General features: G+C 40.2%; 1 protein-coding gene across 4 annotated transcripts in view; it reads right to left on the bottom strand.

Moving 5' to 3' along the window:
- Positions 1-14,854, bottom strand: part of MRTFA (myocardin related transcription factor A) — a 213,197-nt gene that overhangs the window by 38,897 nt on the left and 159,446 nt on the right. For all 4 annotated transcript variants that reach the window (XM_032416716.1, XM_032416718.1, XM_032416717.1 and 1 more), the window contains one exon: positions 294-359. In XM_032416716.1, the coding sequence (XP_032272607.1) occupies positions 294-359 (66 nt within the window). The remainder of the gene's footprint in view (positions 1-293; positions 360-14,854) is intronic.

Raw genomic sequence — 14,854 nt, forward strand, 5'->3', positions numbered from 1 at the left:
TGAGTGTAACAGGGAGCAGAAACCCCTGAAAGGTACAATTCAAAAGCGAAGGATGGTTCGATGGCACCATTCAATCCAATGCTGTTTGTTTCACTGAACTTAATAAGGGCAGTATCTTAGCTATTAGTGATTGAAAGTCCTTGAACTTGGAAAAGCACAAGAAAGAGAGTGACAAATGACACCTGTTGCCCTTGTTTGCTGTTAGGTGCTTCCCATGGCACACCAGGCACACACACTATGTTGAAAACGCAGCTCTATTAAATGCTGACAGAGAGAGAGACAGAGGCACTTACGCGGCATGATCCCCTGGCTCACCAGCTCTTCTCGAGTCCGGCGCTGCTGGAGCTTCAACTGCAGCACTGCAGGGCGGCAAAGAGAGAGGAGAGACCGAGGCTCAGTTGGGCATTCCACCACAAAAGACACATTTTCAAATACAAAGAAAGTCTCAGAACAGAGGGGTGTAGTGTGAAAGAAGGATCCCTTTAATTGTGACTGTCTGTAATTGCAGAAGTGGCCTGATACAGCAGGGTTTCCGTATTCTGCTGTGGGCGGCGAGAGGAAGTTGCGAAGGGTCTTGCAGGGCGATAACAATCCACAAAGTACCAAAGTCTTGCCTCTTGCTCAAAACCTCCTACAACACTGTATCCTCCTCCTAAGACTAAAAAAACACAAGTTCTTAACTCAAAGGAAATATAATGAGGACCAACACCCAGCAGGAAAAGCTTTCTAGATGTTCTACACTGTCTTCCTGGCAGCATGTGTTTACCATCGTGAGTGCAGTGAATGATACCGTGCTCACATAGATCAGGAAGTATTGGTTATTTGTAAAATCTTGTCTTTTGTATCTAAAAATTACACCTCTTTTCACCAAACAATGCATTTCTCTAGACCAGAAAACATTTTACCATCAATATAACTCTTGTCTTCCTCTTACTGTTCACTTAGAGCTTTTTTCTGTTGAGGTGAAACAACCAAGCGACACGAGTCAAAGCACACCCAGGATAGAGGAGGGTGACTCTGGCAACACCACCTAATGAAACACTCAATAGGAATTTTTCTAAAGTTAAAAGTCAATGATCTCTATTTCAAATGCCAATGAAATGTAAAGGGCATTACCACTGCATTCCATGCAGAACGACCATGGCACGGCCTGCAATCACAGGGTAAGTGAGAAAAAGTTCAGAGAAGGAGGGTTAGGAGCCAAGGAAAGTCCCCTTATGTGATAAGTCTTCAATTATAAGGTCTCTGCAAGTCACATTTGAGGGAGACCTGCACCTATTAGGAATCATATTATCTTAGGTTACCTGCCTTTTCCACTCAGAGAGCAGTTTTTAAGAAGGCCTCCAAGAATGGCAGAACCATAACTAGGCTCCTGACTACATCTCAAATTCAGCAGGTCCAAAGTAGAACCTGTCTTTCTCCCAAAAACCTAACCCACTTTCCATCCTTCTTATCTCTTTAGAAAATGGAATCATGATCTGCAATCCCTGCACTCCCCCACCCCCAAACAAGTATTAAAGTTTTTGAGCCAACTTCAACTCTTCCACCTCCCTCCCGCTCCTCCTCTTAACAAGTATCTGGCACCACAGTTTTGCCATGTTGCTCAGACAGCTCCCTGGCTCACGACCTTACTTGTAGAGTACTTCTCCCACTGTAAATGCCCCAAGCAAGGCTGTCCAACTACTCTTCCTCAAGTACCATGTACTGGCCCAACTGTTTATTCACTTCACTTGGAAATGCCTATCCTGACCTTCCTGACCCCCAAGCATGCAGAATTACTCTAGACCTCCTGTGAGCTACCTTTTATCTGTTATAAAAAGTATAGTAGTATTTTGCCCTATGCAAGTTATCCCCTGAATATAGCTCATCTCCCCTACCAGTTTATAAACTCCCGAAGGGCAGAGAATATATCTTATTAATATATGCCCTACATACCGCTCAATACACAGTAAGCATTTAATAATTGTTTCTTGAATTGAACTGTATCTCAAAATGATAATACAGTCTGAGAGATCTTATGAGGAAGTTATAACTATTACTATTAATTTTTTTTTTTTTTTTTTTTACAAATTAACACTTAAAAGCAAAGACTTGCAGAATAAATGGATAAAACAATAGCCACACTAGTGGTACCATTTATAGAAGATGTGCTCGGTGCCAGACACCGTTCCGTGTACTCTCATGTTTTAACTAAGTTACTCAGATATATCTAATACCCCTATGGAAAGACATGGGGCATTACTAATCCCATTTTACAGGTAGAAAATAAGGCCCAGAGTGATTCAGTAATTTACCTAAGATTATCCCACTAATAAGAGGTGCAACAGAATTTGAACCCAAACATTCTGATCCCAGAATGTGGGTTCCTTACTTCTCTACTTCTTCAGGGTCTTCTGGAGCCTATGCTGCTGAGACAAGAGGTATGGAATGTGACCACCTCGGCTGGTTCTCTGGTGAGACAGGCAAAGGGACTGAAGAAAAGGGATGTGGCTCAGGCCAGGGTCAAAGGAGTTTGAGTGATACTTCAGTAAAAATAAATTTAAACTAATCTAGGAATTTGATTTCAGATAAATTAGAACCACAGATTAGCAGTAACACTAATAATAACAATAAAATGCAAATAGTTAACTAGGAGTCACTGAGTGTCACTGTGTCAGGCCCAGTGTTAAGTGACTGACCTACTTTTAACTTAAAAAAAGGGGGCCCTATCAGAATGGTATAATTATTATCTCCATTTTACACATAAGGAAGCTTAGGATCAGACCTTTAAAACTTTGCCTTAGGTCACACAGCTCAAAAGTGCTGGCATGAGAATTCACACCCAGGTCTTTGTGATTCTAGAGTGTGGGGCACTTAATACTATGCCATACGTCTCCTTGGAGGAAAGAAAGAAAGATGGGAAAAAAAGGAAAATATTTGTCATCTTTTACATATAGTGGGTTTTTTTTTAAAGATTTTATTTATTTATTTGACAGAGAGAGAGAGAGAGCACAAGCGGGGGGGAGCCACAGGCAGAAGGAGAGGGAGAAGCAGGCTCCCCGCCGAGCAGAGAGCCTGACGTGGGGCTCAATCCCATGACCTGAGCCCAAGGCAGATGCTTAACCGACTGAGCCACCCAGGCGCCCTTATATATAGTGTTTCTAAAGCCCAGTGTAATATGAGCTATTAGAAAATGATTAAATATAAGAAATTGATTTGATTTCTGAGAACAGAGAAATCTAAATACAATTCAGTATGTCTGAACACTTCAAAGAAACAATAACTAATGAAAACTCTGGCCATTATCCAAAAATAATTTTGAAATACCAATCAGCAGCCCTCCTAAATAACCCATCTACAGATAGGGCCATAAGGGATATTATGCAAACTTCTTGACTGAAAAACTTATTGCCCCATGAGAATCAACATTTAAGTCTATGATTCAAGTTTTTTTTTTATGGAGAACACAGTAAAGGTTGATTTAGCTTTTGTTTTTCAACAGGTCTAGCTCAAAGAGGAAAGTTTATCTAACAAATCTTTCCATCTGTAAAACTAAATGAAATTAAAGTTCAGTTATATGAAAATTCCATCCTGTCCCCTCTCAGCAGTGAACTCCAAACTCCGGGCTTATCTTAAATCTGACCAAGTTCCCCATTCACATAATAGAATTCACCCTTTATCAGTAGTATCTTGGGTACTGCCACAACCTGACTGCAGGCATGTACTTTCATACACTGCAAACCCTCTCCTGCTAACTCGAACAATGTTTATTAGGAGGAAAAGAAAAAAGACCTAGGCAGTAAACTCCAAATTATAGTTGTCAGCCTCTGTATCATTTTACTTTAGAACTGATCTGTTTGGCTGTGTACAGATGCAAGGATCCCTCTTCTAAAACTTTCAACTACAAAGAAATAGACATTTATATGAATTTCCTCTTTCCTTAGTCTATCTTAATTCCTCTTAATTCTAAGCACTCTAAATAAAATGCCTTTATGTCTCCAAACTTCAGGGATTATTCATTTTATTTTTTTAAATTCAATTAGCCAACATATAGTACATATAGTACATCATTAGTTTCAGATGTAGTGTTCAGTAATTTATCAGTTGAGGGATTACTCATTTTAGAAGAAACCATTTAATAACTCACTTTCAGTACAAAGCTTAAGAGCCATATATGCTGTGTTCACTAAAGAAGGTACCCAAATCAGGAGTACATTTCAAGGCCATACATTTAATGCACATCCACCCTCACCAAGAAGTGCCTGACACTAGTTCAAATGGTTATACTCCTAGACGGTGCTAGACCAAGGAGATTCAAAAGAGTAGGAATTCGACAAAATCTCTCTATTCGTTATACATCACCATTTAGATTTCCTCTCCACTCCCCAAGTGGAAAAAAAAACAAACAAAAATACCTATTTGTGTACATGCACAAGTCTTTATACTTTGACTGTTATTGAATTCCACAAATTTAATATATCATCTGTTTCTAAATGGGTCTGTGCAAGCAGCCTATATATAGATGAACAGATGTCTTTAAAGCTGATGGATGGTGAATCAACTGAATTGCCTGCCAGAAAAAGGATTGGAATAAAAAGAAACCAAACCATAAAGTGGGGAACCCTAGGTTCTCCACTCCCCACAGAATTAATCAAGTTTTCTACCTGTTTCAAACAAAGGTGATCAATCAATTGCTGTTTGAATAACTGGCTTCTTGGGAAATCAAAGTAAAGGAGTAAACTTCATATATTTCTGCCCTATAAAGACCATGGGAGTATACTGATGGCATTCAAGAGGTAATGCCGAAGAAATGGACACATCAAACAAATCAATCAGGATCGGAAGGAAAAGCCAAAAATAAGTGGTGTGTCCTCAAACCCAGCTCTGTGGCTTCCACTGGTTTTCACTGGGGAGGGAGATGCGCAGCTTGGCATGTTATTCTCACCTTATTCATATTTGTCCATTACTGATTCCACAAAGGCTTCTAGAATAGGGAGATGAAGTATTTATGAGGGAAGTAGAAAAGAATAGGAAGGAGATTAGTATGGGAATGATAGCAAAAGAACAAAAACCCTCCCGTGGCATCATCCTTTGCTCAGTAAGACCTCTTCAAGGAAGATTCTAATGGCAAGGGCATTTCCAAAGCCTGATCTCCTAGTAACTCATCCATTGTTTTCTCCTCAATAACCTTTAGGTACCAGTCCTACAATAAATAAGCAAACACAATTTAATTCAGCAATAGACACCACTACCTCTACCTTCAAACTAGAGAATCTGTTTCACTGGGAAGATCAGAGAAGGAACAGGGTGGGTTTTAGCCTTAGGTGAAGCTTAGCATGCTAATAATTCAAATACTCATCTCTGCAGCAGTGAATTTTATATTTCAGTTTATCCTCTATGCCTTAAAAAATCAATTAGTGACACCCAAGTTATAAAACCACATCACCTATCACTTAGAACCAAAGGCTATTCTCCGAGTACTCATTACTTTCATCCTTAGAATATATGATTAAAAGTAGGTGAAGAGTGCTCCCAGAAGAGGGTATTACCCCACATGTTCTGCTGCCCGGGTTACTCTACAGCATCACGACCAAAATACAGATTGAGACTTGGGACGGGGATGGTTCTTCATTCATCTAATAAATGTTTACTAAACAACTAATGTGTGTCGGGCCCTGTGCTGGGTGGTGGATACATCTGTGGTCTCTGCTCCCATAAAGCTTTCAGTCCAGCAGGGAAACAGACCGCAAATCACATATAAATAAGTACAAGTTATGATTAATGTTTTACAAGAAAAGAATAAAGGATACGACAGAGGTCAGACCCTGGAATTCATAGCTTCTCCTTTATATGTTCTGTAATAACTAACTTTTCACATTTCCTCTTTCCTATTATCTATAGTCAATTGTTTAAGATACTAAACGCCTTAAAAAACAGAGACCTCAGGGTAAACTATATTAAAGTAAGTAAGTTAAGGCACACAGTTTCATTTATTCACTTTATGCTTATTTCCTCTACGGTTTACATACTAGTTGGTAAGCACACCAGCTCACCTCACATTCACGCCCTCTTCAGTTCTTCCTTAGTTTGTCAAAACTCTCCTTAGGCATTCACTCAAGAAATACGAGGCTCACTATACGTGCCAGATACTCTGCTTGCTACGGGGGATACGGCAATGACCAAAGTCGCTGCCTGCTGTGGAGTTTACACTTTCATGGGGAAAACAAACATCACATAAGTACTTGTAAAAGTAAAGAGTATTTTCAAAGAAATACTCAGACACCACATACCATCTAAGCAGTTAGACTGTTCCCATTATTCAGTTCATCCATTCGAGATATTTTGTACTCTCAAAGCCAGGGTTTGGTACTAGAGTACTGGGTACTACGTATGTGAATAAGACAGGGTTCTCATTCCCATGGAATTCTTACATCTAATGGGAAAGAGAGGCTCAAAATGAGTAATTACGATGCTACAAGAAAGATCTGATGGTCTGTAATCTAGACTTTTACTTAAAAAGTCATAGGAAAATGCAACTTAGAGCTAATACACATGCCCTACTATATTAAGGGTCCCTGCCAAATTCAGTCATTTGGTCTTATGTGTGATATACATGTATGCATAAATAATAAAAAGAAGTGTTGGTGTCTTAAAAATAATAAAAATCCAAATAGTTATATGTATTTTTTACATGCTACAAGAACGCAAAGGTGATAGTACCTAACACTGGAGTCACAGAGAAACAAGATCTTTGCTACATAGGGTAAGAACAGCGAACACACAAATGGCCTTAAAGGGGCGCCTGGGTGGCTCAGTCCTTAAGCGTCTGCCTTCAGCTCAGGTCATGATCCCAGGGTCCTGGGATCGAGCCCCGCATCGGGCTCCCGGCTCCGTGGGAAGCCTGCTTCTCCCTCTCCTGCTCCCCCTGCTTGTGTTCCCTCTCTCCCTGTCTCTCTCTGTCAAATAAATAAATAAAACCTTTAAAAAAAAAATGGGGCCTTAAAAATTTTTATCCTCATGATCAGTTTTACTAAAGTTTCAAGTGATTTCTTGATGTTGTTCCCAAAAAGTAATACGCTCCTCTAAGTCCCTATTTATTGTAATTTCCCACAAGTCTTTCCTGATAGAGATCAGAAAGATATAAAAAGGAAGTGAGGCATCTGTGCTCCCTTATCCCTTCCCATCACCTCTCCGTTCTGGTTCTCAGTCCCTACTCTGTCCTCCAGCATCCCTGGAACTGTTCTCTTCTCCTGCGCTTTACGTAGGATTTCCTCAAGCTTTCTAAACTCTAAGCTTCTCTAGACCCTTTCATGATTAATTCTCTTCCTTCAACTTGGGAAACCAGCCTGAATGGGTTAGCACAGTGTACAGTGCACCAAAAATGTGTTTCTGGCTTGTGCTTTTAATATAAACAAGAGCATTTTTAAGGCCCCAATGTATTCTATAATTAGCCCTACCCTTAACCAGAAAGGGTTTACTGTCAACCGAACTATAATTTCTGGGGAATGGGGCAAACAATTCATATTGGGTTGGTTATATGAATATTTTGTAAGTTCTAAGTGAATACAATACATTTACAGAACTGACCTTTAAGGGAAGAACAAAGAACATCAGAGAAAGAATCAGAAGACACAAGTTCTAGTCCTGGCTCTGTTGCTACCTAATCAAGTCACTTAACTTCTTTTAGCCTCAATTTTCCCACTATAATACAATTTGTAAAAATAACTCCTGCACTTTGAGCTAAAAAACAAAAACAAAACAAAAAAACACAACATATGTGAAAAATGCTTTGTAAAACTGACAGAATACAAACCTTTCACTAGAATGTAAATCTTTTATCTCAGCTAGCTTTTCTTTAGGACAGGAATAGACACTGCTAGTAATCTGGTACCACACTTTCAATGACATGTTTTATTTTGCAAAATAAAAGGGCCTTATATCAAAACATCCCTATTTAAAATCATATCCTATGTTGTTCTGGGGAAGGGGGAACCAGGAGGGAGCTGCAGTTGGAGAGGAGGAATAGGAGGAGAGGGAAAAAGAAGGGAGAAAGGGGGGAAGGAAGGGGGACAGGGAGGGGAGGGTAAGGGAAGTGTTTCCTTTGGAAGGCAGTTCCGGCAGTGAAGAAGCACCCTCTATTCCCAGACTCTATTCAGTATGGTATGTCTAAAGGGTAAGACCCAGAGAAAAGCAGAAGGATCAGTACCCATTCATTAATAAAATTAAATATATGATGAATGTTCAAGGCATGCTCCTGAAATTCTAAGCTGTCAATACAGAAATAGTGGCTAAAGGACCCAGAAACGTCATTCATCCACAGTTAAGACAAAAGGAGGAGGTAGAAGTAAGAAAAGTAAAGGTAATTCTCTCTGGGATCCTACCGATTCACCATCTAAAAATCATATGCAATGAGGTATCCTGGATTGGATCTTGGAACACAAAAAGAAAATCAGTGGGAAAGCATATGAAATCCAAATAAAGTTTGGAATTTACTTAGTAGTGTATCAATGTTAACCTCTTAGTTTTGACAAATGTACCACAGTTATATAAGAAGCTAACATTAGGGCAACTGGGTGAAGGGTATATGGGAACTCTCTATACTACCTGTGATTTTTTTAAGTCCAAAATTATTCCAAAATATAAAGCTTATTTAAAAAAAAACAAAACAAAACATGGATTTGACCCTCCCTTCAGAAAGATTTATGAATCAATTACTAAAACATATTAAGGGTCAGGTTTTTCAAACTGAAATGTTACCATCTACTGGAAAGAAATTATGGATTCATTCTTATAAATGACTAATTAATAATTAAGAATAATAATGGGGCTTCTAATAAATTCAAAATATAAAATGATTGTGGCATAAACAAATACAATGAACCACAATGTAATGCCGAAGAGAGAAATCCCTAATTCTGTTTAAAATTACACACACATGGAGCGCCTGAATGGCTCTGACTTGGGCTCAGGTAAGGATCTCAGGGCTGTGAGACTGAGGCCCACTTTGGGTTCCCCACTAAGGGGGGGAGTCTGCTTCCCCTCTCCTTCTGCTCTTCCCCCCACTTGCACACTGCTCATCCTCTCTCTCTGAAATAAACAAATCTTTAAAAAAATAAAAAATAAAATAAAATCACACATGCAAAAAAACCACCTATGAGATTTCAAATTGGATTGTTTTACCAATATGCTTAATCATTCAACCCTTTCACAATCCTATAAAATTCTCTTCTCTGTATATATTGTATAAACATGAGTTAAATTATCTCTCAAATAATCTGCTTTAGATATCAGAAGTAATACCAAAAAATGATAAAATATTATCTATTTAACCTAAATACTCTCAGAGATTCAGGCAGAGAGATGAGGTATCTTCCTGGGGTGACAAACCTGGGTTACTTATATATCTACCCTGACATGTATTTACAAAGGATAAGCTTATGAATATCTAACTCAAGCTACTGAAATATGTACAATAAAAGGCCTCTGTATTGTGAAATAATAAAATAGTGAAAACATGCATGTGCCGTCTTATTACCTTTTTTTTTTTTTTTTTTAAAGAGAGGGAGCAGGGAGAAGCAGAAGGAGAGGTACTGGGAATACAGCAATGACCAAAGTCGCTGCCTTCTGTGGAGTTTACACTTTCATGGGGAAAACAAACATCAAATAAGCTCAATCTCACACCGCTGAGATCATGATCTGAGCCGAAATCAAGGTCACTTAACTGATTGAGCCACCCAGGCACCCCATCTTATTCAATTCTTAAAACAAAGCTAGTGGAAGGTGCTATTATTATACTATTTTGTAGCTGAGGAAATTGAGCGTAAGACAGATTAAGCAACTTGCCTAAAGTCACCCAGCTCCATTTCGATCTATAGCCAGAGCCCTTAGCCACTATTACATGTTGTGTTTCTCTTCCTTCATAAAACACACCAGTTCCTCATGTTTAAAAATGACACTATTAATAGTGCTTTCTGCATGATGTGGCTGGAAAAAAATGATCTATCTACTTACTAATAGGGAAAATCCAGGTGATTTCAGTGAATAGCACAGGGCATTTCAGAATTCTAGAATCTAAAAGCCTCCTTATATTAAAATTCCAAAAGGAATACAGACTAACAGGGTAACAGTGGCCACATGTAAAGGTCATTCAAAGGAGCTCCTCCCAGAGACAGGAGGAGAAGGATACAAGAGAACTTCACAGGCCTACTTCCCATTTGGCTCTCAATGCGGAAACATACACACTGAAAAGCAGAGAGCACCTGCTTCCTGGTACAACTTCATTCCTGCATTCTGCCAGGGGTTTTTCCCTGGTATTAGAGAGATTCTGAGTTGATTCATTCATTCATTCATTGAACTGATATTTATTATGCACGTACTGCATGCTAGGCACTATTCTAGATGATCCAGCAGTAAAACGGACAGATGAGGTCCTTGCCCTCACAGAGCATATGCTCTAGTGGGAGAAACATAGTAAGTTATTATTATGTTATAATTTCCAATAGTACATTATGTGAAGAAAAGTACAGCAGAATAAGAGAGCAGAGAGTGACTGGGGTGGTAATTTTACAGAGTACACAGGAAGGCCCTTCTGAGGAGACAGATGACTCTTACACAGAAACCTACATCATATGATAAAACCATGAAAAGATCTGGAGAAAGAATTCCAGGCAGCAGAAATAGAGCACGCACAAAGGCACCGAGTGACAAGAGGCCTGTCTTGAGAAGGAAACTAAGACATAAGAGATGAGGAATCTAATCTGTTGAACTCTTGGTGGGATGCACCACTACAGTGACTCATTTCATCTCAACAGCTATTTGAGGTATGTGTTACCTCCATTTTATAGATGAAGAAACAGCAGTTCAAAGAGGTTAAGTAACTGTGTGCACAGCTAATAAGTGGTAGAGCCAGAGTCCAAACACAGGTTGGCCTGATACCAAAGCCTATGCTTTTTCTGCTACATCACATTTAATGCCAGAGTTATAACAAAAATAATAATTATGCATAAATAAATAAGTAAATAAATCAAACTCTTTCCCATATCCTCAAAATCTGGGGCTCACCATTTCATTTTGGGTAGCTGTTCATCTCCCCCTTGAAGTAATGTTCTCCTTTAACTGCAGTGGGCAGATCTCAAACTACCAGCTACTTCAATGCCCTCAGTCTCTTTCCTGAGGATCCATACATAAGGCAATGCACAAACGACGAACTCCATCACACAAGATCTGAGCATAACACATACTTGCACCAGACATCTGAATGGGGTGGAGATACACTGGGAATGTGCTTCCTTTAGACTGGCAGGGCCATCTGAACAAACCCTTCCAAAGTTAAAGGCACCAGGAACAGTGTTTTCCCTGCCGCATTAGTTCTGCACGTTCACCCAGGAAATGTGGGCAGCCTTGACTCTCATTTGCTATTCTCTGCGGGTATTACTGGTGCTGACATTTTGCACCCAACTTTTTTTTTTTTTTTAAGATTTTCTTTATTTATTTGACAGAGAGAGACACAGCAAGAGGGAACACAAGCAGGTTCCCTGCGGAGCAGGGAGCCGGATGCGGGGCTCGATCCCAGAACCCTGGGACCATGACCTGAGCCGAAGGCAGATGCTTAACCATCTGAGCCACCCAGGCACCCCTGCACCCAACTTTGTTGAGGGTAGGTGACAGGTGAACAGATTCAAAACTTGGAACAAGGTAGTTATTCTACAGCAAGCCAGAAGTGACAAAAATTATTTCCCTTAAAACTATATTAGAGTAGGGGCCGCCTGGGTGGCTCAGTCCTTAAGCGTCTGCCTTCGGCTCAGGTCATGATCTCAGGGTCCCGGGATCGAGCCCCGCATCGGGCTCCCTGCTCGGCGGGAAGCCTGCTTCTCCCTCTCCCACTCCCCCTGCGTGTGCTCCCTCTCTAGCTGTGTCTCTCTCTGTCAAATAAATAAATAAAATCTTAAAAAAAAAAAAACTTATTAGAGTACTTACTCTTTTTTTTTTTAAAGATTTTATTTATTCATTTATTTGAGAGAGAGAGAGAGCACATGAGAGGGGGGAAGGTCAGAGGGAGAAGCAGACTCCCTGCCGAGCAGGGAGCCCGATGCTGGACTCGATCCCAGGACTCCAGGATCATGACCTGAGCCGAAGGCAGTCGCTTAACCAACTGAGCCACCCAGACGCCCTAGAGTACTTATTCTTTCTAGATCTTTAATAATAATGTGGGCCTGAAAGACATAGCATGGTAGAATATTCAGGACTGAAAATAATGAGGGAGGCTTATATCCCCATATAAATTCTGTAAATACTTAGAAAGTTAGTGTTTTTTTTTTTTTTTTATCAAAGTATTTCAAACGCTCCCTATAGGCTTATACTATTCAGCTTCATCCTATTTTTTTTTTTTTTTTTTTAAGATTTTATTTATTTGCGAGAGAGACAATGAGAGACAGAGCATGAGAGGGAGGAGGATCAGAGGGAGAAGCAGACTCCCCACTGAGCAGGGAGCCCGATGTGGGACTCGATCCCGGGACTCCAGGATCATGACCTGAGCCGAAGGCTGTCGCTTAACCAACTGAGCCACCCAAGGCGCCCGCTTCATCCTATTTTTGAAATTAACTTTCAGTGTTTGTAGTAATTAATGACAGCTCATTTAACAGACATTTTGAGAAAAAAAATAAAAAGGTAAATCCTGATTTCTTCCTTTCTTTCTTTTTTTATTTTAAGGAGGCTGCAGTGTGGAGCCCAATGCAGAGCCTGAACTCACAACTCTGAGATCGAGACCTGACCTGAGATCAGTAGTTGGTTAAGCATCTGCCTTTGGCTCAGGTCATGATCCCAGAGTCCTGGGACGGATCCCCGCACTGGACCTCCTGCTCGTGGGTAGCCTGCTTCTCCCTCTCCCTCTGCTGCTCCCCCTGCTTGTGCTCTCTCACTCTCTGTCAAATAAATAAATAAAATCTTAAAAAATAACTAAAAATAAATGAAAGCAAATTTTCTCTAGGGCAAGGATTAGGAAACAGAGAGGTGATTAGAAATGAGAAATTTGGCCAAATGTGCTAAAAATACACACATACAAAATCTGGAAGTTCTTAAAATATTTACGTGTAAATTTCTCTATGGGTACTTAAGGGAAAAAAATAATAATTTCTCCCCTTAAGCCCTAGGTGATGTAAAATTATATCTATTTGTCTCAAAAAAAATTAAAGGAATATTTTAAAATTAATTTTGGTAAAAGCTACAGCAAAATTGTTCTTTTCTGTAGAAGATGAAAAGGCAAAAAAGAGGGAAAGTTAGATTTCATGCAGCATATGAAGTATGAAAGCTGTGAGTCTATCAGCTAAAATTGTTGCAAGAGTTACAATTCTCAAGATCAAATACATAAAGGAAAAGCCAGTCTATTAAAATACAGTAACCCATTTAACTACTGAAGGATCTTCCTACTCCCCATTCTCCAGGTTTAGTGGAGACATCTCAGAAATAAATGTATATATAACTATAAAGGAGTTCATGTTGTTTGAAGAACTGCAACTTTGTATTTCCTGAAGTTTGTGTGGTCAAATTTGCAAGTGGAACATTTCATTACTACAGGTTTTGCACAAAATTTTACGAAACAAACCTACATTAAGTTAAAACAGAACTGAAATCGATGCCTTTTCTGGCCACTTCAGGAATGATTTTCATATTTTCCTATCACAGAATCCTCCTTTTCATTTAGATGTTTGGCTCCTTCAATACACACCATGGGTGGAGGGGACATTCTAGCTCCAAAGCTAAAATGGAAGTAGAATGCAGAGTAATCAAACAATTAACCCAGTTACCACATACCACATTTTTCTAGCATAATTTTGAGGGATGCAAAAGGTGCCACACCTATCAGCAGAATGCTTATTTTTAAAATGTCCCGGATACCAGCTTGTAGTTTCCCTCCTCCTGCATTTTCAAACCATCCCAGTATTAACATCCCTTTTTCAGAAGCCTCACCCTAGTTGTTTTGAGAAAATGCATTACATTTGTCTGACACTCTATGTGATACACAAGCAAGACCCCTCTTTCTCCGGCTCTTCTGCCTCATCAAAGCATGAAAACAGCCAGAACTACAGCAACAGCTGGGGATCATTAAACCGACAGAAATAGCTTAGGAGACTCCATTGGTGTGTGAGTGGGGGGAGGAGAGGCTCAGTATCAGATTAAAAAAATCAAAAGGGCAACAGGAAAGGAGGGGGATAAGGTGAAGCCTAAGAAGTGTATCATACCCAAATTTCCTTTACACAGCCAAAGGGATGCACTGAAGCCAAAGAAGGGACAGGTGACTGCAGCTTATCTTGCCTAGCCCCCACTTATGCTCATATGGAAGGTTTAGTCAAACCTAAAAATGTGAGTCAATGAAGACAGGTGGGGGTGGGAAGATAGGGGAATCGTGGCATCTCAAAGGCTAACCCTGGGTCATCCCGTCTGGAGGAATCTCTCAGAGGATGTGAGTCACTTCTGGGGCTGCACTGACAGTAAAAATCAACTCCAAGACGGGCAGGGGTACGAAAATACAGGCTAGTCCCTAAGTGGACTCGGGGATCGACCCAGTCACAAGGCATCCCTTCGACTGGGAAGGACCAAATGCTAGATGAAATACAGGCTGTCGGGGCTGTTCGTGCCAGCACACAACCACGCCTCCAATGCTAGCTTTGTAATCCGCCAGGCCTCCGAAGGTCAGTACAGGAATGTGCCATCTGCCTGGCCCACAGCCCGAGTGTGTTCAGCACATATCTGAATGCCCTACAGGAGCTTTACTCAGATCACTCCATGGGAGTGGGCTTGCATATCCTGATCTCTATGCCTTAGTCTGGTTAGTTGTAGGATCCCGGTGTATCCTCTCATTCCTCACACTTGCTAGGCT

The sequence above is a fragment of the Phoca vitulina genome, unplaced genomic scaffold (assembly GCF_004348235.1).
Source record: "Phoca vitulina isolate PV1807 unplaced genomic scaffold, GSC_HSeal_1.0 scaffold19, whole genome shotgun sequence".
NCBI lineage: Eukaryota > Metazoa > Chordata > Mammalia > Carnivora > Phocidae > Phoca > Phoca vitulina.